Raw genomic sequence first — 25344 nt, 5'->3', positions numbered from 1 at the left:
GATCCTTTTTATGTCTGTGGCATCAGTTGTAATATCTACTCCTTCATTTCTCTTTTTGAGTCTTCTCTCTTTTTAAACTAATCTAGTTTAAGATTTATCAATTTTATCTTGTCTGATTTTTTCTATTGTTTTTCTGTTTTCTATTCTGTTTTTTTCTGTTCTTATCTTTGTTATTTCCTCCCTTTTGCTAACTGTGTGGATAGTTTGTCCTTCTTTTTCTCTCTCCTTGAGGTGTAAAGGTAGTTTCAGGTCATTATAAATATAGGTATTTATCGCAATAAACTTCCCTCTTAGTTCTGCTTTTACTGTATCCCGTAAGTTTCATTACGATGTGCATTCATTGTGCATTCATTTTTGTTTGTGTTGATGTACTTTTTACTTTCCTTTTGGATTTCTTCTTGACCCAATTGTTCAAACGTGTCTTGCTTAATCTGCATATTTGTAATTTTTTCGTTTTCTTTTTGCTATTGATTTCTAGTTTCACTTCATTTTGTTGAGTAAAAATATGTGATATAATTTCAAACTTCTTAAATTTGTTAAGACTTGTTTTACGACCTAACATGTAATCTAACTTGGAGAAAGTTCTAAGTGTGCTTGAGAAGAGTGTATATTCTGTTGTCGTAGGGTATGATATTCTGTGTATGTCTGTTAAGTCCATTTGGTTTATAGCGTGGTAAGCCCTCTCTTTCCTTATTGATCTTTTGTCTGGATATTTTATTTATTATTAAAAGTTGAATACTGAAATCTCCACTATTTTTAATGCTTTTTATTTCTCCCTTCAGTTCTGTCAATATTGGCTTTATATATTTAGGTGCTCTAATGTTGAATGTATATATGTTTATAATTTGTCATATCTTTCCAGTGGTTTGACACTTTTATTATAATATAGTGCTCTTCTTTGTTTTGTGATGGCTTTTGACTTAAAGTCTTTTTTGTCTGATATAAACATAGCTACACCTGCTTTCTTCTAGTTTTCCATTTGCACAGAGTATCTTTTTCCATCCCTTCACTCTCAGCCTATATGTGTCCTTAAAGCTAAAGTGAGACTCTTATAGACACTACACAGTTAGGTCTTGCTTTGTTAATACATTCAGCCACTTTTTTTTTTTATTGGGAAGTTTAATCCATTTATATCTATAGTAATATTGATAGAGGAGAATTTGTTTTTGTCATTTTAACAAAATTGTTTTCTATTGGTCTCGTAGTTTTTTTTTCCTGTCTTTGTCTCACTTGCCATGTTCCTTTCTTTGAATTTTTATATTGATATGCTGTGATTTGTTTTTCCCTCTCTTTTGTGTAACTTCTGTGGCTTTATTAGTGTGCTTACCTTGATGTATACATATAACAGTCTATTTTAAGCTGATAACAACTTAAGCGTAAACGCACACAAAAACTCCACAGTTTAACTCCTGTCCTCACACTGTTATTGTTTTCACAATTTGTATCTATTCATATTGTGTACCTTTTAATATATTTTAGTCATACTGATTTTAATACTTCTGTCATTTAAATTTTATACTAGAATTAAAAATTATTTACCCACCACCATTACAGTAATAAAGTGTTTGTATTTATCTATATGTTGATTTTTACCAATGAGCTTCATACTTTCTTAGGCTATTTTGTTGCTGTTTAGCATCCTTTTATTTCAACTTGAAGAATTTCCTTTAGCATTTCTTTTAAGGCAAGTCTGCTGGTGATGACCTCACTTAACTTTTGTTTGAGAAAATCATTATTTTTCTTTTATTTGTAAATGACATTATTGCTTGTATAATATTCTTGCTTGACAATTTTTTTTCCTTTCAGCATTTTGAATATATCATTCCACTTCCTTCTAGCTTGCAAGATTTCTGCTGAAAAATCTTTTGATATTTCTACAACTGTTCCTTAGCAAGTGCCAAGTCACCTTCCTTTTGCTGTTTTCAAAATTCTCTTTTATACTTTTGCCACTTGGATTATAATGTGTATTGGTGTACATTTCCTTAAGGTCACTTTCTTTGGGGTGCTTGGGCTTTTTGCTTCTGAATGTCCATTTCCTTCTCTAGATTTGTGAAGTTTTCAGCCATTATATCTTTGAAAGAGCTCTCTAGTCATTGTATTTTCTGCTTCTTGGACTTCCATGATGTATATATTGGTTCACTTGCTGGTATCCCAAAAGTCCCTTAAGCTTTCTTAACTTCTTTTCATTATTTTACATTTTTGCCCTTCTAAGTAAATTTTTAAATACTTGTCTTTAAGGTTGCTGATCAATCCATCTTCATGAATCGGATCTGCTGTTTAACCCTTCTATTAATAGTAGATTTTCAGTTAAGTTATTGTGTACTTCAGCTTCATTACCTGTTTAGTACTTTTAAATGTTTTATATCTCCTTGTTTAAATTATCATTTTTTAATGCACTGTACTCTTGACTTCAGGGATCTTCTTTATGATAGTTATTTTGAATTATCTGTCAGGTAAATCATATGTTTCATTATGATCAACTTTTGAAGTTTTATCTTGTTCCTTTGTTTGGGACATCTTTCCTAGATTCTTATTTTTTTTTTCTATCAGTTGCTGTCTACACATTAATCAATTACTTCTCCGAATTCACAAACTGGCCTTGTACAGAAGAAGATACTCACCCAATAGCCTGGCTAGAGACTCTGGGAACCTCTACCGTCTTTATTCCCAGGGAGAAGCAGGCAGCTGTGGTTGTGTCTGCTTGCTCTGTGCTGAGCTGGGGAGAAGCTGCAGTGTCTTAACAGTTCAAGCCACTGTTTCTGTTCTCTCGGTGGCTAGCCTGCATCAGACCCATCAGAACGCCAAGACTGAGAAGTAGGATGTTAATTCGTTGGGGTGCCCCAGAGAAGTTTGAGCACTGGATGCACAGATCAACTCTTTCCCTCCCCATGGGGAAGCCAAGAGCTGGGAATTTCCCTCTATTTGTTCTGTGCTGAGCAGTAGACAAGATCTCTGACATTTACCAGTCCAAACTCCTATCTCTGTCCTCCTCCAGCTAGCTAGGCTATGGCAGATCTGTCAGAGCTCCAAGACTAGTAAAGCAAATGCTCATTCTTTGGGCAGCACCAGAAACATTGAAGCACTGGAAGCACAGATCAAATCTCTCCCTCTCTAAAAGGCTGTCAAGAATTGGGATATTTTTTCCCCATTGCTCTGTGCTGAACAAGGGAAAACAAAATGGCATCTCTAGCTCAAGCCACCACGTCCATTCTCCCTCATATGGCTAGATTGTGCTAGACTTTTTAGAGTTCCAAGGCAGGCAAGACAGAAGCCAGTCTTCTGGAGATACCTTTGAAAATGGTAAGATACTGGATGCATGAATCTACTTCTTTTATCCCCTGGGAGAAGCTGGGAGGAGGAATTCTCTTCCTGATTATTTGACTGTGTGCTAGGGAGTAGAGATTCTGGTAAGTGTGCGTCCTGAATCACTCTACTAGCTTTGATGAGTGGTTTTACACTCACTAATGATACAGGAACATTTCAGTTAGTTTCTGGATTTCTCACAAAGGGAATTTGCCCATTAATTGTTGCTGAATCATTGTGTTTGTCAGGGGAAGAAGAATCCAGTGCTTCCTGCTCTACCATCTTGCAGATATCACACTAAAAATTGTATACCCTTCAAGAGGGTATCATTGCCATGCCCTGGGCCTAACCAGTGAGCTGCAGAGTAATATCAAGGCATCCAGCATATAATCTTCTGAGAGTTGAACTGTACACAAATGTTACCTGTAACTTTTTTTTTAATTACTTTTTTTTTAAAAAAAAATCCACGGTTTAATCAGACATCTTTGGTAAATGTTTGATGTTGGAAAGACTGGATTTCTGAAAATAAGTATTCACTGTGTTCACCAGCATTGAAGTGATACTTGCTAAAACACAGCCTCTGGGTGAGTTAAAAGGATATAAAGTAGCAGTATATTTAAGGAGCTACTGTATGGCAAGTTGGTCATAGGCAGAGCAAGAAGAAGAGATTCTGAAAGGACACTCAGCAATAAAATATTGGATAAAATGACAGACAGGCCACCCTGAAGGAATCTAACACAAATGGATAAAATAACAGACAGACAACCCTGAAGGAATCTGACACAAATACGGGGCAAAGGAAGTCTTTGAAGGCAAAGCTGCCTATAACAAGGGCAGGTTCTATATTTGTGTCTGTAGCCTCAAATCAAGAGAAAGACTGCATACTTTGAACATGCTTTACAAAAAACTGCTGGTCAAGTTTCAGTCTTCTCAATGGCTATCCATCACATAGCAGATATATCAAATTTGATGAAATTTCATTACTATGTAAATGAAACACACATATGTTTACATATATAATTTAAAGCATGTTGATGGTCCATTGAAAAATAGTTCTCAGTCTCAGCTACAAATCCCCAAAATATCAGGGAAGAAATGACTCTATTAGCAGCTGCTAAGAAGTACAATTGCACAGGTTTATATGGCTCCTTAGAAGAGAACAAGTAGCACCTCTTCTCACCCCATCAACTCATGTTTTTTATCCATGCAGCAGATGAAGAATCAATGTAAAGTTCACAAGATCATTTTTACTCATGCCTATAAATGAAATAAGATTGGTAAGCACCGGATATGTCAAGGGCCTTCGGTTCCCAATGACTTCCATTGTTAATGAAACCCCCTTTTGTTGCTAAATTTGTAAAGATGTTCTAATAACATTTCAGCAAAATGATTGCTCTGGGGACAGTTTAAGATCTCTTTGTATAAACCAAAGTCATTAGAAACAAATGAAAATGTTCATTTGTTTGTAAAGCATGAGCTAAAAAAACCCCCACAGAACCCACACTTATGAACAGTACAAATGAGTCCTGTGAGACTCTTGATATTAGCATTACAAGGAGAGGGCCCCTCCTAGTGAACATGGAGATTCTTTATAAAAATGTGAAAATTCCCACAGTCATTTCTCTTTAAATGCTGCCTGAGAATTAAATTCTTTATAGAATTTTATTATCTGGGAAGGAAAACTGTGTTTGTTTTTCTCTAGGTATGGTATACACGATAAACACGAACAGTGAGTTAGCCTCTCCTAGCTACCTTCACACAAGATGAATCCCGGGGTAATGCTTAGCCAAAATAAAATACCTTTATCTTTTTTAGGATACTGACATTACAGATATTATTACCTAGTTAGAGTAACTTGTTTGATAGTTTATTCCATTCTTATTTTAAATAGGATTGTGACAGAGTTCATTTGTATGATAACACTTTCGAAAGCATAGAAGTTCAGTGTATCATTGTGAAATAATTTCTTTTCATATTTTAGTGATGTATTTAACTTTATTATCTTACTCAAAGCAAATGCTGTGGAAGGAAAAGTTAAAAAATTAAGTAGGTGGAAAAATAAAGACATACATCTTTCAGGAAAAATGTTTTACTGAGTTAAATAATAATAATGGCTGCCTTAGTCTGAACAGCTATAACAAAGTACCATATGCTGGGAGGCTTATAAACAACCGAAATTTATTTCTCACAGCACTGGAGACTATAAGTCTGAGATTAGGGTAACAGCATGGTCAGGTTCTGGTGAGGGCCTCCTGCCAGGTTGTAGACTGCTGACTTCTTGCATTCTCACGTGGCAGAAACAGGGCGAAAAAGCAATCTGGGGTTTCTTTCATGAGGTTTTTAATCGCATTTGTGAGGGCTTCAACATCACGGTGATTTAGCTCCCAAAGACCCTACGTCTTAATACTATCATATTGGGGGTTAGGATTTCAACAAACAAATTTGGGAGAAAAATATGTTGTTCATTCATAAAAACAGTCGAATGAAACTAAATCATAGTAAATTGGTATTTTAGTTATTAAATGAAAAACAGTGAAATGAATTGATAAAATAAATAATTAAGACAATTTCCAAAGATTTTGCTGTGAATGTTTTCATTGCTTTGTGGTAGAAAATCTGAACTCAACTAAAATATCAACAATAAGGCATTGGTTTAAGTTAACATGCAAATAGCAACCGAGAATAATATAGATTAATATGTAGTCATATAATAAAATATACTAAAGATATAGTATAATGCACATATTAATGAATAATATGTATAATACCATTGCATAAGTTTTCAAAAATAACATAATGTGTATGTTCTTAGGAAAAATAGACCGAAGGAAAAATGAGTATCTTAACATCTGCCTCAGGGTTTGGTCATTACAGGTAACTACTCTTTCTTTTTTTAAGCTCATATATTTTGGAAATCATTTAATAACTTTTATAATTAGTTTGGAAATAAGTAAATGTATAATTTCATTTGTAAAAATAAATTATGTTAATGTTAAAATAAAATACATTCAATATATAAAAATGATATTGAATAATATGTAGAGATAAATTTAAAATACCTTACAGAGGAAAATTATACTTGCCAAAGAAAAAACAATATTTAAAATACGAATTTTGATACTTAATTATGACATAAGTCTATTTCTAAGCAAGTTTTTGGCGGACCTAATTTGACCAGTAACTGCCTCTAGATCCAGGTAAGTCAAGGTCATTGCTTTGGGCTTCATTTTTTACCCTAATTGGACAGGGCTAAATACATGAGTTCTACAGTCCCTTCTTGCTCTGTGAGTACAAGATTCTTTCATTAGTGATTGTATTAACACTGAAATGTGGATTTAATTATTTTCAAACACAATGTAAAACATTTCTCAAACCACTAGCCTCTCTAAGAGCACCTCATTCTTTCAGTGGCAGTATACGTGCCATTGATTTAGAGTGAGGCCTAACAATTAATTTAGAATTAATTCATTCATTTGAAAGATTGTTTGCCTACTCTAACTGAAAATTAAAAGCTTTGGTGGAGGCTTCCTTGAAAATATTCCAAATCTTGTTCTGCCTTACAAATGCTTATACCTTTACCTCTTTGGGAACAGGCAATTCATGACTTTGAAATAGCAAACTGAAAAATAACCTGCATTTACAAAGTTTGACTTTGTTCATAGTGTCCTCTATTCTCATTTCTTACTATTCTCATTCTTTAGCCTCTTGTCTGCTGCTAATAAAGCCACCATGAATAAAACCTAAAGCTGTTTAGAAGGAATGAGCAACTTTTTATACCGATGTGTCAGTTTCCCCTTCTGGAAAAAGGGGATAATAATTCCTTACAGGACTGTTACAATGATTAAATGAGATGTCTGTCCAGTGCTTAGCACAGTGCCTGGTGTATATAAAGGTTTCGGCAGGGGCTTTATCTCCACAATGCGCACCTCCCAGCGCTGGGAAAACAGCAAATTATTCTCAGTATTTGATGAGTCTCCTCCTCCTCATTATTTTTATTACTATTATTATTGAAATGGAGTAACAACCATCTTTCCCAAATGAGTAATGGAATTTTTAAAAAGCACCAGTAAAACTAAGAATCTCACTGAAAGTGAATGAGTAATTTATTGAAAAACCTGACTGATAATATGTCTCAAGTTTAAAGCATTGTAATAAAATACACTTTTATAATCCCACCTAACTTTACTAGTATACTTGTCAATCAAATATAGTACCACTAAATTCACAAAAACCCTGGCAACCAGGAAGAATGTGGTTTCTAGAAATCTCTACAATGCCCCCTAGCAAATAGGGGACAGAATCCCAAGTGAAATGCATAGCCAGTGATGGGTGGAAAGGTCACTAGGAAGCAACGCTGTTTGCTAGGCACTTTTCATGCTGAAGCTAGGGTGGTTCTGTTTCTAGGGAGCTCTCTCACTTGAGCCCAAACAGAATTTGCGTTCCCACTGAACCTTAAGTATAACCAAAAGAAATAGGAAAATCTCAAAACAAAGGAAAAGGCAGTTCAAAAACAGTCTGCAAAGGCCCTGTGAAACTTAGAAGAATAGCACTGGAAAAACCTGGTAAGAACAGAACACATGTATTTAAAATTATCTGAATATATTCTAAAATGATGTTCAATACTCCTTAATATTTTAATTTTGCATGTTTGCAAAGAGGCATATGCAGCTCTTTCTATATGAAAAGAAAGACTTGCTGGTGGGAGACAAGGGATCTTAATTCTTAACAGCCTGAATCTATCAAAAGATTACGATTTAAAGTAACTGTACTCCTTTCAATTGGCTTTTAAAATTAAAGTAAACGTACTTTGAAAGGGACACTCACTTTATCTAAGCTTAAGTAATATATATGAAATTACTTTGTAAAGGTTTAAGTTCCATATATAAAATTGCTATTATTTCTGCAGAAATAAAATTGGATGGTCAGAAAGAGGGATAATGGGCCGGGCGCGGTGGCTCAAGCCTGTAATCCCAGCACTTTGGGAGGCCGAGACGGGCGGATCACGAGGTCAGGAGATCAAGACCATCCTGGCTAACACGGTGAAACCCCGTCTCTACTAAAAAATACAAAAAAACTAGCCGGGCGAGGTGGCAGGCGCCTGTAGTCCCAGCTACTCGGGAGGCTGAGGCAGGAGAATGGTGTAAACTCGGGCGGCGGAGCTTGCAGTGAGCTGAGATCCGGCCACTGCACTCCAGCTTGGGCGACAGAGCGAGACTCCGTCTCAAAAAAAAAAAAAAAAAAAGAAAGAGGGATGATGAAGGTTAAGTATCTGGGCTATAAGATCACTTTATAAAATATAATTGCCAAAGCACAAAAACATAAGAAACTGAGTTGCCCAGATAACATTAAAAAGAAAAGGTCAAAAAGGAGACATCAAAGGAAAAGTAAAAAGACAGAAAGAACACAAGTGAGAAATTCACAGAGGCCAAAAATTTCGGTGTGAATGACAAAGGCAAAAATGACAAAGACCTACAAAAAGGTAAAGAAAAAAAGCAAATAATTAGAGGAAAATTCGTGACTTGTCTAGTGGTTTTCTTTTTTTCTTTTTTTTTTAATGGTCCAATGTTAAACACATCCTACTGAAAAGCCTAAATGCTGGGTATTTAACATTTCACAACTTAGAACCCTTGCGATTTTCGTGCAATATATCCAGCATCAATTATACCTATAAGAGTTAAAAATGCTTTATAAGTAGAAAAATTAAAATATCTATGATGGCTCAGTCTAAAACAGTGAACAGCAGGCTGCTAATATAAACAGCTCTGTGAGCATAACATAACTTAGTACTTAAGAGGTATACAATTGTAGTAGAAGTTGTGAAATGGCTGATAAATTGCCCTATTTATAGACTCCAGTGTTAAAGATGAGATAAATTGTATCCTGATAATCACCTGCCTCTTATCCATGGCTTTTTAACTCATCTGCTCCCTCCTGACAATGAATATTTAAGCTGCTTCTTCACTCAGCTCTGGTCAGGGCACTGTAAATCTAAGTACCTGCTATCATATAAAGTCTAACTATAGAAACAAAAATTAATGGTGTTGTCTGAATCACAATAATTGGGAATTAGCACTTTAGCTTAACTTATTAAGATGAAAGATAAATTATAAGAATGAAACATTAGTTACCATAGCAAATACACAAGCACTGTCCTCATTCAAATCATGACCCAGGTCTGAGTGTCTATGAAAGTTCCACTGGATTATATTAGGCTCCACCTCGACAAATAACATTTGTTGCTCAGGAATGATTTATAGCAATTGTCATCATCTTTTGTATTCTTCACACAAATGTTGAAAAATTACAGAGATTTATCTTATCCATCAATGTAATACTTCCAAAAATGTGAGGAATCAGTGCAAATGTGGTTTATCTTAATCTCTAATGCACTGTCAAGGTCACTGAGATTAACAAGCCTGATTCCTCAGACTGGGAAGAATTGATTATTGCCATTTTGCTGAGTTTTTTGGCATAACCATAAAGCTGCCTTGAGTAGAACAATACTGCATTTTTCTCAATTGAAGTTTCCCAACCAAAAATGGATTTTATTTTGGCCAAAATAAATTTTGCTACTTGTGTGTGTGTGTGTGTTTATGTGTATTGCTCAAAATATAATTCTCTAGGCCTTTAATTGATAGTTGTATTTAATTGATTCATTATATAAGAAAATGCTGTACTTTTTAAAAATAGAGAAATTTTCTTATTCACATCCAATGCGAGATTCTATGACTTTGCTGAAATGTATTTTGAGCTTCCTGTTTTCTTTTTATGTGAAAAGCAGTGAAATGCATGATGAATCTCATATATATGTGTATTTTAAGGAATACTGATATAAATTTGACAAAGGATACTCACTTAAATAGTTAAGAATCTATTCCTATTTTATGAAGTAACAGAAAATTATTGAAAACAAAATAAAATAACCTAGCTTCTGGCAAAAAGGAGAATGGCATAATTGAATGAAAAAGTTACAAATTAGGCAAAAACAGACATTTTGCATTGTGAGATGATATACCTGAGAAATATATTTTAAAAGAGTTGACATTGTTTATTATTTTGTGAAAAAATTGAAATATTTAAGGTGTATACATGCATAATATGTGTAATTGGTTATGGCATTACATATGTCTGAAGAGAATGAGTAAACAGTACATGTTGAATGCCTGCTCTGTATATTTCAGAATAAAATAAAGTTTATTTATATATGAAAATTAAATATAATATCTATTAAATAGGATAAAATAAGGTTTATATATGAAAATTAAATATGTCACTTTGTTTTTTTCTATTTGATTTCATAATTATAAATGGAATCTTGAGTCATTAGAAAGAAAAAAAATGAAGAAACTCTAAGTAAAGAGATCCTGAAAAACGAATATGGGTATTTTGGTTTTTTTTTTTTTTTTTTTGATATGAATTTTAGGAAGATTTCCATATATTATTCTATTTCATGGAATGGATCACTCCCATGATTTTTTCCCTATACAGTTAAAAATAATATTATACTGGCTGATGATTACAATTTTATCTTAATTTTGTGAGTAACAAGAAGAAACTGCTTCCTCAGTATTTTTTATTCCTCCTTTTCTTAATGAAAATCTTAAGTAAAAATAAGGATGAAGTTTGTTAAAGTGAAAAATTTAATTTGCAATACCTCCCTGATATTCCATCAAAAAAAGGAAAAAACTCAAAAATACTGATTATACATCAAGGCTTGAATACAAGGCAAAGACTGAGGGTGTGTGCATTAGTTTTCTAGAGCTGCCAAAACAAATTACCATAAACTTGGTGGCTTGACATCACAGAAATTTATTCTCTCGCTGCTCTGAGAGCAGAAGTTCAAAACCATGGTGAGTTTCCCCTGAAGACTCTAAGGGAAAATATAGCCATGCCTCTCTCCAGCTTCTGGTGGCTCCAGCAATGCTTGGTGCTCCTCTGTATTTACATGACTTACTCCCGGTATCTCTCTCTGACTACTTTTCCCCTATAAGGACACTCATCACCAGATTTAGAGGTTTCTCTAAACCTAGGATGATCTCATACTGAGATCCATAACTTTTTACATGTGCAACAATCCTACCTCTAAATAAAATCACATTTACACATAGGGATTAGGATTTGGAGGCATCTTTCGGAGGCCGCTATTCAACCCATGGATGTATGTGGGTGTGCTTTTAATTTTGCTGTTATTGCCAAGAACTTCTGAACTATAAAAGTTCTCATTTTCCTATGTTTCAAATACTTTATATATATTCATTATATATACATAAAATGAAACAATATTGATTCTTCCATATTTTACCATAATTATCACAATGTTAAATTAATGTTATCACAGTATCATTAGAAGACTAACATAAATTATTTTCATTTTTATTTTGAAATAGAGTGAGTTATATGTATAGAATCAGTCTTAAGCCTTAATCACAAGGGGAAAAAATAAACAAAAAGGAAATATTAGTTCTGTTGAATGACTCCCCTTAGTGATAGTATGAATGCTTACATTACATTAGGAAAATGTGAAGGAAATGTCTTCTTTGTAGTGGTTGGCAATGATTGCGATGAATTTTATACTCAATCTGTCAGTGTAATACACTCACTGTGTCTTAGTACAAATGTTTAGGAAGCTGCAAATATTTTTGTTGGCTATTCAGCAAACGAAATTCCAGTTTAGCAAATAATAAGGCTTATTATTATAAGTTTAATAAGCATTGTTCTTAGTTGCCCATGGGAATCTATATTCACCGAGCCCTTGTACTGTAATAAACAGTTGGGCTGTTAAAATAGAGGTACTCTACAACTAATCAGTAGGCATATGTCTTTTGATAGAAGACACAAAAGTGTCTGAAATCAGTATAATTTTAGGTAAACAATACTCGCACAATAAGAAAACTACTATTGGCAGTAATGGGGGAGATCCAATTATACTGCAAAGAAAAAAAATTAAATTAAATCACATTACCTTCAGAAAAGCATACTTATGTAAAAATTAAGATACTTTGAAGAAATAACTATTGACTATGTGCCTCTATGCATGGCTAGTAATATAATTTTTTTAAAGAGGAAAATGTCAGGAAAAGACCAAAGTGTTGGGAAAAGGAATACAAGTGTATGATTATTTCTGCATTTTAAATTAGAATATAAAGTCGTTAATGCATTTAGATTAGAAACTAAATGTGACTATAAGAAAATGAATAGAATTATGCACTCACTGGAGTTATATTAGCCATAGAAGCAATTAAAGTCCCTGCTATATAAAAACTAAATTAAAAATACAACCAGATTAGTTATTCCCTCAAGTAGGTCATTCAGTCAAACATTTATCTCATGATGAACTGAACTGAGTTGGCATGTATTAAATTCTCTAAATAGCAAGGAATAGCGGTATTCTCAGTGGGATTTCAGAAAAGCTTAGGGAAAAGAAGGATCAAAAGTTCTTGTCTATATTCAGGTATAGCCACTATTTAAGTAATTCTAATATATGAAGACCTGTAATTATACAAATAATAAGCCAGGTAGCAATTCCTGTCTATGAAAAGGATTTTCATTTTGACAAAAGAATTCACAGTAGGATAAATTCAGATAGCAAGTACACTCACTACATTTCATATATTATTTTTCTTCTATATAGCTTTTCCAAAACACTTGTTTGGTAACATATTCTAACATTAGAATAGAGATCCTCTTAAAGGTTTGATGAAAGAGCATAATCAACTTACTGGGATTTTTGCTCCTCTCAGCAAATAAAAACAAAACAAAGTGATTAAATTAAAAATTAGCTTGCAAAATTTTTAGAGGATGTTGTTGTTTCAGTACAGATTCTGCCCAATCAGGTAAATTTTTGAAAGTATGAAGAATCTAATCTTGAGAAAGGATGTTGTGAAAGAAGCTCATTTTTACACGCTGTTGTTTCCATTTAACACCTGCTTTCCTTCTTAGTCTAAACAATGTGCATCTCTCCCAGCGACCTCAGTTTACTTGCCATTCTGCAAGGAAGTCAACTTTACTGACAGGTCGAATTGTCCTTCTCTTGTAAACTTTCCATCTGGCTTCTCATCACAGTTAAGTACTACATTATTTGTATTACATCTGACATCTGATTAGCGTTTGTCTACCCCATTAGATTGTAAGGCAGGAGCCATGTTCTTTTGTTCATCATTGGATCCTTGGTGACTTTTAGCATGATGGCTGGAACATGGCAGAGGCTCGGCATGTTTTACATCTGAATCAAATACTGTAAGAGTTTGAATTAATACTGGTTAAAACAAGTAAACTTATAACTATGGAAGAAATATGCAATAGCATCTTATTTTAGAAAAGTTAAAAGTCCAGTCGATCCCTGCACTTTGACAGACCACGGCAGGAGGATTGCTTGAGATGGGGAGTCTAGGAGGACTAGCCTGGGCAACATAGTGAGACCCTGTCTCTAAAAAAAAAAAAAAAAAAAAATATTAACCAGGTGTGGTGGTGTGGAGCTGTAGACCTAGATATACTGGGACGCTGAGGTGGGAGTGTTGCTTGAGCCTAGTAATTTGAGAGAGAAGGAAGTTATGACAGTGCTACTGCACTTGGATAATAGAGCAAGACCTAGTTTCTAAAAAAAAAGAAAGTCAAGTCAAGTTGACTGTTAACCAGACATGCCATTATCCATATGTAGACTGGTGAATCTGGCCCTACAACATTGCAACTGTCCACAATGAGAGATGCAGCATATTAAATATTTTATTTTTCAACCTTAAAGAACTATGAAGGAATAAATTAAAAATGAGATGTCAATAGTAATGATTTTCATGATAATTGTGAATGCCAGAAGTGCCCATACCATTTTCTTCTTTAAAGACTCTTACTACCAATCTCTAAGTTTTTGTGCTAGGACTCTGCAGGCAACAATTCACAATGAACTGAATAGCCATAATTACTGATATATATGGCAGAAAGGTGAGGGAAGGAAGATGATTATCTTTAAAGTTATTTTTCTAAGCATATGATGAGAGTGAGAACAAAAAAAAGTGCCCTCAAGTTTTGTATTGGTGGAAAACTAGCTAAAAGTACTTTAAAAATCTGTACTACAAATGTGCAAGTAGGCTTTTTATGGTGGTGTTCCCCTCACCCTCAATGAGCCTGTCATGAAGCAAGTGTAGGGTAGAATTTGCACAGGGTAAAATAATGAGAGGTATATCACACTCTCTATCAGCAGTGTACCGTACTGTGCAAAATACGGTATGGGGAATTAGCCAAATAAAATTACAGTGTGAGATGCTGTATTACTTCACATGCAAGAAAAAATATGAATGACTAAATATACTGCTCAGTTTTTAGTTACTTAACATAATCTGCTGGGAATATAACTACTTTTTATGGCATACTTTCTAAACTCTTAAAAATTAAAAATTTAATAATTTTTAATATTCTAATGAAAAAAGCAGTTTCTATGCCCAGGGTCAGTAGGAGGTAAAGAGATACATAACTTGATTTGTAAAATCAGCATTAGCTAACTATTAATAGTAAGAAAGTGATTAAAATTATTTTGAAAGTAAAATATAAATTGTCTATTATGTGATATAAAATAGAGTGCAAGTAGTTGTATATTTTAAAGGAAAATGAGTAAAAATAAAATTAAGAATTGTGTAAATTTCCTGGGGACATATATAAAAGTAAATTCCAGGAATAAATCCTTATAAAATATATCATTTTAATATATCTATATAGATATGCATCTATTTCTTTAAACAGAGAGTAAAAGTCTGGAATTTTAGTGGAAAGAATAATAAATGACAAAAAGGTTTATAAAAATTGATAGAAGAAATAAAGCCACTTTAGAATACTCTGTAACTGTTAAAGTTCAGGAGCCACAGCTTATGTCTGGATTATACCCAGGTATTTAATGCTGTGATTTCTCAAGTCTTAGTGTTGAACTCCTCTTTATGTATATTCTCTGCCTGGACAATCTCACCAACTTATCATCCTTTCAGTGTTTACCCACATGCCAGTGCAGTTGTATTCAAAATGAGGCGTTCATAGCTCTGGGGATAAAAGATGACTTTCCAAGGAGTACCCAAAAATATGTATAGTATCATGAGCATCAAGTTCCAAATCCTAAACTTTCATATGGATACTTTTAATAAAATCCTTTCTGTTTTTTTCCACGTTCCAGGAGAAAAGCATATTTTTCACTCATCTTGCCTTTTCCAGGGGTCCGTTGTACTGCAGTAGCAAAGAGAAAATTCTAAATATTAGTGCTGATATTTAGGAAACGAGTTTTGAATTTTTAAATTCTTTGCTTCTATAAAATCTGGAGAGAGCCCTAATCAAATTTTCAGGTGATAGTTAAAAAATTTTGGTAATAGATTACTACGTGATATTTAGCATAAATTTGGGAAGATTGTAAAGAACTGTGTCAAATTGCTACAACAAAACACCTTTCATTCCCATCTACTTATTTTTATACATAAGATTTCTCAGAACTTTAACATGAAAATAGGGATGGAATTGATGGTGAAACTTTTCTCATTCAGAAATAAGTAATATTTTTCCTTAAATATGTAAGTTCATTGGAAAATGGCCTATCTTATTTTTTTACTTCCATATTTAACAATTTTTTATGTTTGGAAATTATCAAATTAACAATTGTAATGATAAGTCAATTTAGAAAACAAATTTAACACAAACTTTTAGTATGACATGAAAAAATAACATATATATGTGTGTTTGGATTTTTTTTTTTTTTTTTTTTTTGCAGAGGGGTATGATAGGATGATACATAAAAGATTTCCAGGAAGCAATATATTGGAACACAAGTTTGGGGGAGAGAGAGAAATGATATAAAGTCTGTGACTATTAAATTAAAAACTTCATCACATTTAAAAATGACTAATGGCCACTTTGAAGTAAAAAATAGCTATGACTAACGGTCGTTATTTTAAAGTAAAAAATAGCTAGGCTTTTAGATTATACTGGATACATTTAGAGAGACTGAAAATATTTTATTTGAAAATGCCTATAAAAATATGCTAGAAGTTAAAACCTTGCAATTATCTAAATGTATGATGGAGAATTTTAGATGTAAACTTAAACATATTATTTTAGGAGATACATGTACATAAAGTTTGAGAGCTATTCAATTATTCTAGTAAATTGTCCTTAATGCATTTCTTTCTCTTACTCAATAATGCAATCATTAACTCCCGTCACTCTTTCTTCCTCAATAACGGTCAAATAGCTCCAATCCTTTTCATTGGCACTACCAGCTCTCAGGGCTGGACATTTTTTCCTCATCTCCTTGCACTTATCAAATTCTCATTTGAGAGTCTCTCAGAACACCACCAAACTTTCATTTGTTGCACTTGTCTTGAGTTGTATTTTTACCTTTGTGTGACTATTTGAACAACTTTTATTTTCCTCTTACCTTCTTACCACTCCACCTGACTTTGGGGTGTGTAAAGGCAGGAACTATGTATTTTTAATTCCTGACAATAAAAGGGGCTAGCATTAGTTGACTGAATGAATGACACATTCTAAATGTCTAACACTGCCCAATACATAGGAGTTATTTGATGTATATTTATTGAGTGCATATGCATAAAACATACACCATTCAACTCAATAATCCAAAGAGAAATGAAATTAGTCCTATTGTGGGAAAATTGTATGATTTATGGATTGATGTTCATACACAGTGAGTGTGAAATTTTGAACTTTTAGAGCTGATATAAGCACTGGAAATTTGGGGGCAATCTCTTTACTTCAGAAATACAGTTGAGATTTTGAGAATTTAACTGACTTGTCTAAAGCCACAACTGTTTAATGACAAAGGACAAGCTAATTCCTGAGCCCAACTCATTGGAAGGGTGGGCAGCCCTGTTCTTTTTTCTATTCCATACAAACTCCTTGCTATGCTCACTGGTCTACAAAATGTCTATGTTGGTTACAGCACTAGAGTGGCAGGTCTGACTTTAGCCTATGAAAGTTTAGAGTGAAACAATTTATAATAAGAAAAATAAAAATAGTGGTATAAAGAACTGAGGAAATAGGACCACACCAACTTGGAAACATAAACAATAAGTTAGGATCTATGTTTTGGGGAAAGAAAACATGAGGTTTCTGGACGAGATATACACAGACCATAGTGGAAAGGGTCTTTTGTCTCTCCACATTTATGTTCTCACATAAGAAAAGCAAATATTGATGATAAGGATCAGACATAAAGGAACACAGCTATCTGGAACACTCTACACTATGAGATAAAGTGAGCTCTGGTGGACAAAGGGATATTTGCCATGAATAGCAACTGATTAAGAAGAGCAAAGATGAAACAGTTATATCTGCCAGGAGGCCAAGACAGGCACTATTCCTCAAAATAGGGGAAAAGGGGCAAATGTCCTCCTGCTCCTAAATTGAGAATCTCTATGGTAGCATTTTGTTTTATATTTTATGTCACAGGTCACATCCTTGTAAGACTCAAAACTTATAGAGGGTAGATTGAGCATTGAAGGCATTCAATAAGTGTTACTATTTCTACTGTCCCCACTTAAAATTCACACTGCCCACTATCCAAAGATAGTGAAAACAAGTAGAGGGTAACCCTGAAGAAGACCAGTGTTTTATAATTTTCTGCAAAGGTTAAGTATTATATAGGCATTCTTTTACATAACTCTCATGACTTGTGTGGTTAGTAATATGATTGCCATTTTGCACAGAGGAAACTAAAAGACTTTTCCAAGGTTATTTAGGGAAACAACTTCAATTTGACCACAAGTGTCTTAACTCTGAAAACAGTAACCTTTCACTAAACCAGCGATTCCCAAAGTGTGGTACCTATACCACCAGCATCAACATTACATGGGAACGTGTTATAAATACAAAACCTTGGGCCTCATTCTACCTACTAAATCAGAAACTCAGAAGGTGGAGTCCAACAAACTGTTTTAATCCCATCTGATATTTCAGGTGCATGTTCAGGTTCAAAAACCACTGGTTTCTGCCATATAACACCATGCAACCCATGTGCATAAAACTGTTGCTTACTCACTGAAGTGAGTACTTGACGTCTGTCAGACAATTTTTATTTATTCATTTTACCATTTTTGAACAAATGTATTTTACTGATATATAGTAGTGTGATATACTGCAGAACCACATGCAACAGCGTTAGGGGGCAGGCAAGCTGGGTAAAGAAGTCCAGCTCTACCACCTATTGTCATATAATCTTGGCAAGCTGCATAACTTCTGTAAATTTAGAATTTGGTTTTGGTAAGAAACAAAAATAAAAATAGTGAGATAATACACAAAAAGCACTTAGCCAGCACTCACAATGCAGTAAATGCTCAATATAGAAAATAAAGAAAATATAGCTTTATGATTATCATTAAAGATAATATTAGTAATGTTATAACTAATTAAATAAGTAGTGAAGCTCATGTATTGTGTATGTTGCAAAGTAGAGATTTGCCTCTACTTAGAATTTTTATTATGGAATTGTTTTGTTTTTTCAGTTTCAAAATGAATACCCAATTTATTTCAATTCAATAAACATTTACTATATAAGAAGGTGCTGTGTTGTTTCAGGGTAATTTTTTTAAGTATAGTGAAGATACCAGTCTTCAATTTATGTTAGGGAATAGACATTATTATCTATTGAGTAATGATTTAGATTAAATCCTTGGGGACTTGGCACCAAGATGGCCGAATAGGAACAGCTCCAGCATCCAGGTCCCAGTGTGAGCGACTCAGAGGATGGGTGATTTCTGCATTTCCAACTGAGGTACCAGGTTCATCTAACTAGGGTGTGTCAGACAGTGGGTGCAGGACAGTGGGTGCAGCCCAATGAGTGAGAGCTGAAGCAGGGCGAGGCATTGCCTCGCCCAGGAAGTGCAAGGGGGAAGGGAATTCCTTTTCCTAGCCAAGGGAAACCGTAACAACACCTGGAAAATCGGGTCACTCCCACCCTAATACTGCACTTTACCAAAGGTCTTAGCAAATGGCACACCAGGAGATTATATCCTGCGCCTGGCTCAGAGGGTCCCATGCCCATGGAGCCCCCCTCATTGCTAGCACAGCAGTCTGAGATCTAACTGCAAGGTGGCAGAGAGGCTGGGGGAGGGGCGCCAACCATTGCTGAGGCTTAAGTAGGTAAACAAAGCGGCCAGGAAGCTCGAACTGGGTGGAGGTCACCACAGCTCATGGAGGCCTGTCTGCTTCTGTAGACTCCACCTCTGGGAACAGGGCATAGCCAAGCAAAAGGCAACAGAAACCTCTGCAGATGTAAATGTGCCTGTTTGACAGGTTTGAAGAGAGTAGTGGTTCTCCCATCACAGAGTTTGAGATCTGAGAATGGACAGACTGCCTCCTCAAGTGGGTATCTGACACCTGAGTAGCCTAACTGGGAGACATCCCCCACTGGGGGCAGACTGACACCTCACACAGCCAGGTACACCTCTGAGATGAAGCTTCCAGAGGAACAATCAGACAGCAACATCTGCTGTTCAGCAATATTCACTCTTCTGCAGCTTATGCTGCTGATGCCCAGGCAAACAGGGTCTGGAATGGTTCTCAAGCAAACTCCAACAGACCTGCAGCTGAGGGTCCTGACTGTTAGAAGGAAAACTAACAAACAGAAAGGACACCCATGCCAAAACCCCATCTGTATGTCACCACCATCAAAGACTAAAGGTAGATAAAACCACAAAGAGAGGGAAAAAACAGTGCAGGAAAGACGAAAATTGTAGAAATCAGAGCACCTCTCCCCCTCCAAAGGAACGCAGCTCCTCACCAGCAATGGAACAAAGCTGGACGGAGAATGACTTTGATGAGTTGAGAGAAGAAGGCTTCAGACGATCAAAATTCTCCGAGCTAAAGGAGGAACTACGAACCGAGCACAAAGAAACTAAAAACCTTGAAAAAAGATTTGACGAATGGCTAACTGGAATAACCAATGTAGAGAAGTCCTTAAATGACCTGATAGAGATGAAAACCATGACACTAGGACTACGTGACAAACGCACAAGCTTGAGTAACCGACTCGATCAACTGGAAGAAAGGGTATCAACGACTGAAGATCAAATGAATGAAATGAAGCGAGAAGAGAAGTTTAGAGAAAAAAAGAGTAAAAAGAAATGAACAAAGCCTCCAAGAAATATGGGACTATGTGAAAAGACCAAATTTACGTCTGATTAGTGTACTTGAAAGTGATGGGGAGAATGGAACCAAGTTGGAAAACACTCTGCAGGATATCATGCAGGAGAACTTCCCCAACCCAGTAAGGCAGGCCAACATTCAAATTCAGGAAATACAGAGAATGCCACAAAGATACTCCTCGAGAAGAGCAACTCCAAGACACATAATTGTCAGATTCACCAAAGTTGAAATGAAGGAAAAATGTTAAGGACAGCCAGAGAGAAAGATCGGGTTGCACACAAAGGGAAGCCCATCAGACTAACAGCGGATCTCTTGGAAGAAACTCTACAAGCTAGAAGAGAGTGGGGGGCAATATTCAACATTTTTACACAAAAGAATTATCAACCCAGAATTTCATAACCAGCCAAACAAAGTTTCATAAGTGAAGAAGAAATAAAATCCTTTACAGACAAGCAAATGCTGAGAGATTTTGTCACCATCATGCCTGTCCTACAAGAGATCCTGAAGGAAGCACTAAACATGGAAAGGAACAACTAGTACCAGCCACTGCAAAAACATGCCAAAATGTAAAGACCATCAATTCTAGGAAGAAACTGCATCAACTAACAAACAAAATAACCAGCTAATATCACAATGACAGGATCAAGTTCACACATAACAGTATTAACCTTAAATGTAAATGGCATAAATGCTCCAATTAAAAGACATAGACTGGCAAATTGGATAAAAAGCATCAGCACCCATCAGTGTGCTGTATTCAGGAGACCCATCTCACGTGCAGAGACACACATAGGCTCAAAATAAATGGATGGAAGAAGATCTACCAAGCAAATGGAAAACAAAAAAAGGCAGGGGTTGCAATCCTAGTCTCTGATAAAACAGACGTTAAACCATCAAAGATCAAAAGAGACAAAGAAGGTCATTACATAATGGTAAAAGGATCAATTCAACAAGAAGAGCTAACTATCCTAAATATATATGCACCCAATACAGGAGCACCCAGATTCATAAAGCAAGTCCTTAGAGACTTACAAAGAGACTTAGACTCCCATACGATAATAATGGGAGACTTCAACACCCCACTGTCAACATTAGACAGATCAACGAGACAGAAAGTTAACAAGGATATCCAGGAATTGAACTCATCTCTGCACCAAGTGGACCTAATAGATACCTACAGAACTCTCCACCCCAAATCAACAGAATATACATTCTTCTCAGCACCACATCGTACTTATTCCAAAATTGACTACATAGTTGAAAGTAAAGCACTCCTCACCAAATGTACAAGAACAGAAATTATAACAAACTGTCTCTCAGACCACAGTGCAATCAAACTAGAACTCAGGAATAAGAAACTCAATCAAAACTGCTCAACTACATGGAAACTGAACAACCTGCTCCTGAATGACTACTGGGTACATAATTAAATGAAGGCAGAAATAAAGATGTTCTTTGAAACCAACGAGAACAAAGATACAACATACCAGAATCTCTGGGACACATTTAAAGCAGTGTGTGGATGGAAATTTATAGCACTAAATGCCCACAAGAGAAAAAAGGAAAGATGTGAAATTGACACCATAATATCACAATTAAAAGAACTAGAGAAGCAAGAGCAAACACATTCAAAAGCTAGCAGAAGGCAAGAAATAACTAAGATCAGAGCAGAACTGAAGGAGATAGAGACACAAAAAACCCTCCAAAAAATCAATGAATCCAGGAGTTGGTGTTTTGAAAAGATCAACAAAAGTGATAGACTGCTAGCAAGACTAATAAAGAAGAAAAGAGAGAAGAATCAAATACCTGCAATAAAAAATGATAAAGGGGATGTCACCACCAACCCCGCAGAAATACAAACTACCATCAGAGAATACTATAAACACCTCTACGCAGAAAAACTACAAACCTAGAAGAAATGGATTAATTCTTGGAGACATACACTCTCCCAAGACTAAACCAGGAAGAAGTTGAATCCACGAATAGACCAACAACAGGCTCTGAAGTTGAGGCAATAATTAATAGCTTATCAATCAAAAAAAGTGTGATACACAGTCAAATTCTACCAGAGGTACAAGCAGGATCTGGTACCATTCCTTCTGAAACTATTCCAATCAATAGAAAAAGAGGGAATCCTCCCTAACTCATTTTATGAGGCCAACATCATCCTGATACCAAAGCCTGACAGAGACATAACAAAAAAAGAGAATGTTAGACCAATACCCCTGATGAACATCGATGCAAAAATCCTCAACAAAATACTGGCAAATCAAATCCAGCAGCACATCAAAAAGTTTATCCACCATGATCAAGTGGGCTTCATCCCTGGGATGCAAGGCTGGTTCAACATATGCAAATCAATAAACATAATCCAGCATATAAAGAGAACCAAAGACAAAAACCACATGGTTATCTCAGTAGATGCAGAAAAGGTCTTTGACAAAATTCAACAGCCCTTCATGCTAAACACTCTCAATAAATTAGGTATTGATAGAACGTATCTCAAAATAATAAGAGCTATTTATGACAAACCCACAGCCAATATCATACTGAATGGGCAAAAACTGGAAACATTCCCTTTGAAAACTGGCAGAAGAAGGGATGCCCTCTCTCACCACTCCTATTCAACACAGTGTTGGAAGCTCTGGCCAGGGCAGTCAGACAAGATAAAGAAATAAAGGGTATTCAATTAGGAAAAGAAGTCAAATTGGTACAGATGACATGATTGTATATTTAGAAAACCCCATCATCTCAGCCCCAAATCTCCTTAAGCTAATAAGCAACTTCAGGAAATTCTCAGGATACAAAATCAATGTGCAAAAATCACAAGCAGTCTTATACAATCATAACAGACAAACAGAGAGCCAAATCATGAGTGAACTCCCATTCACAATTGCTTCAAAGAGAATAAAATACCTAGGAATACAACTTACAATGAATGTGAAGGAGCTCTTCAAGGAGAACTACAAACCACTGCTCAACGAAATAAAAAAGCACATAAACAAATGGAAGAAAATTCCATGATCATGGATAGGAAGAACCAATATCGTGAAAATGACCATACTGCCCAAGGCAATTTATAGATTCAATGACATCCCCATTAAGCTACCAATGACTTTCTTCACAGAATTGGAAAAAACTACTTTAAAGTTCATATGGAACCAAAAAAGAGCCCACATTGCCAAGATAATCCTAAGCCAAAAGAACAAAGCTGGAGGCATCACGCTACCTGACTTCAAACTATACTACAAGGCTACAGTAGCCAAAACAGCATGGGACTGGTACCAAAACAGAGATAGAGACCAATGGAACAGAACAAAGCCTTCAGAGGTAATAACACACATCTACAACCATCTGATCTTTGACAAATGACAAAAACAAGAAATGGGGTAAGGATTCCCTTACTTAATAAATGGTGCTGGGAAAACTGGCTAGTCATAAGTAGAAAGCTGAAATTGGATCCTTTCCTTACTCCTTATACGAAAATTAATTCAAGATGGATTAGAGACTTAAATGTTAGACCTAAAACCATGAAACCCCTTGAAGAAAACCTAGGCAATACTATTCAGGACATAGGCATGGGCAAGGGCTTTACGTCTAAAACACCAAAAGCAATGGCAACAAAAGCCAGAATAGACAAATGGGATCTAATTAAACTAAAGAGCTTCTGCACAGCAAAAGAAACTACCATCAGAGTGAACAGGCAACCTACAGAATGGGAGAAAATTTTTGCAATCTACTCATCTGACAAAGGGCTAATATCCAGAACCTACAAGGAACTCAAACAAATTTACAAGAAAAAAACAAACAATCCCTTCAAAAAGTGGGCAGAGGATATAAACAGACACTTCTCAAAAGAAGATGTTCATCCAGCCAACAGACACATGAAAAAATGCTCATCATCACTAGCCATCAGAGAAATGCAAATCAAAACCACAATGAGATACCATCTCACACCAGTTAGAATGGCAATCATTAAAAAATCAGGAAATAACAGGTGCTGGAGAGGATATGGAGAAATACGAACACTCTTTCACTGTTGGTGGGACTGTAAACTAGTTCAACCATTGTTGAAGACAGTGTGGCAATGCCTCAAGGATCTAGAACTAGAAATACCATTTGACCCAGCCATCCCATTACTGGGTATATACCCAAAGGATTATAAATCATGCTGCTATAAAGACACACGCACACGTATGTTTATTGTGACACTGTTCACAATAGCAAAGACTTGGAATCAACCCAAATGTCCATCAATGACAGATTGGATTAAGAAAATGTGGCAATATAAATGGTGGAATACTATGCAGCCATAAAAAGGATGAGTTCATGTCCGTTGCAGGGCCAGGGATGCAGCAGGAAACCATCATTCTCAGAAAACTATTGCAAGAACAAAAAACCTAACACCGCATGTTCTCACTCATAGGTGGGAATTGAACATGAGAACACTTGGACACAGGAAGGGGAACATCACACACCAGGTCCTGTTGTGGTGTAGGGGCAGGAGGGAGGGATAGCATTAGGAGATATACCTAATGTAAATGACGAGTTAATGGGTATAGTACACCAACATGGCACATGTATACATAGGTAACAAACCTGCACATTGTACCCCTGTACCCTAGAACTTAAAGCATAACAAAAAATAAAATAAAAATAAATCCTTTCAAACTTTATGTTGTATTGGCTTACAGCTTTAAATTGTGCCCTTTAACAGTATTTAAATACATTGTTATGATACATATTTAACTTCTGGTCAAATTTATTACTTAGGGAAAACCCTATAATACCATATCTGCAGTAATACTATGTCCAATTTTTTTTTTTTAAACTCAGTGAGACTTGGGCCTATTATTTCTTCCTTATTTGCACCAACCAGTGAAAGAAACCAGTTTCTATTCCCTTTAT

General features: G+C 35.4%; 1 protein-coding gene across 2 annotated transcripts in view; it reads right to left on the bottom strand.

The window, feature by feature from the left end:
* TRHDE (thyrotropin releasing hormone degrading enzyme) overlaps positions 1–25344 on the bottom strand; it is a 425213-nt gene that overhangs the window by 18355 nt on the left and 381514 nt on the right. The window contains exon 16 of one of the 2 annotated variants that reach the window (XM_077954735.1): positions 14008–15507. The exons of the other annotated variant lie outside the window; for it this stretch is intronic. Coding sequence (XP_077810861.1) covers positions 15474–15507 — 34 coding nt within the window. The 3' untranslated portion in view covers positions 14008–15473. Of the gene's footprint in view, positions 1–14007; positions 15508–25344 lie in introns of those variants that run through there. 2 annotated transcript variants of the gene reach the window in all.

Source organism: Macaca mulatta, chromosome 11 (assembly GCF_049350105.2).
Source record: "Macaca mulatta isolate MMU2019108-1 chromosome 11, T2T-MMU8v2.0, whole genome shotgun sequence".
Classification (NCBI taxonomy): Eukaryota; Metazoa; Chordata; class Mammalia; order Primates; family Cercopithecidae; genus Macaca; species Macaca mulatta.
This window is presented reverse-complemented; position numbering and strand designations above follow the sequence as displayed.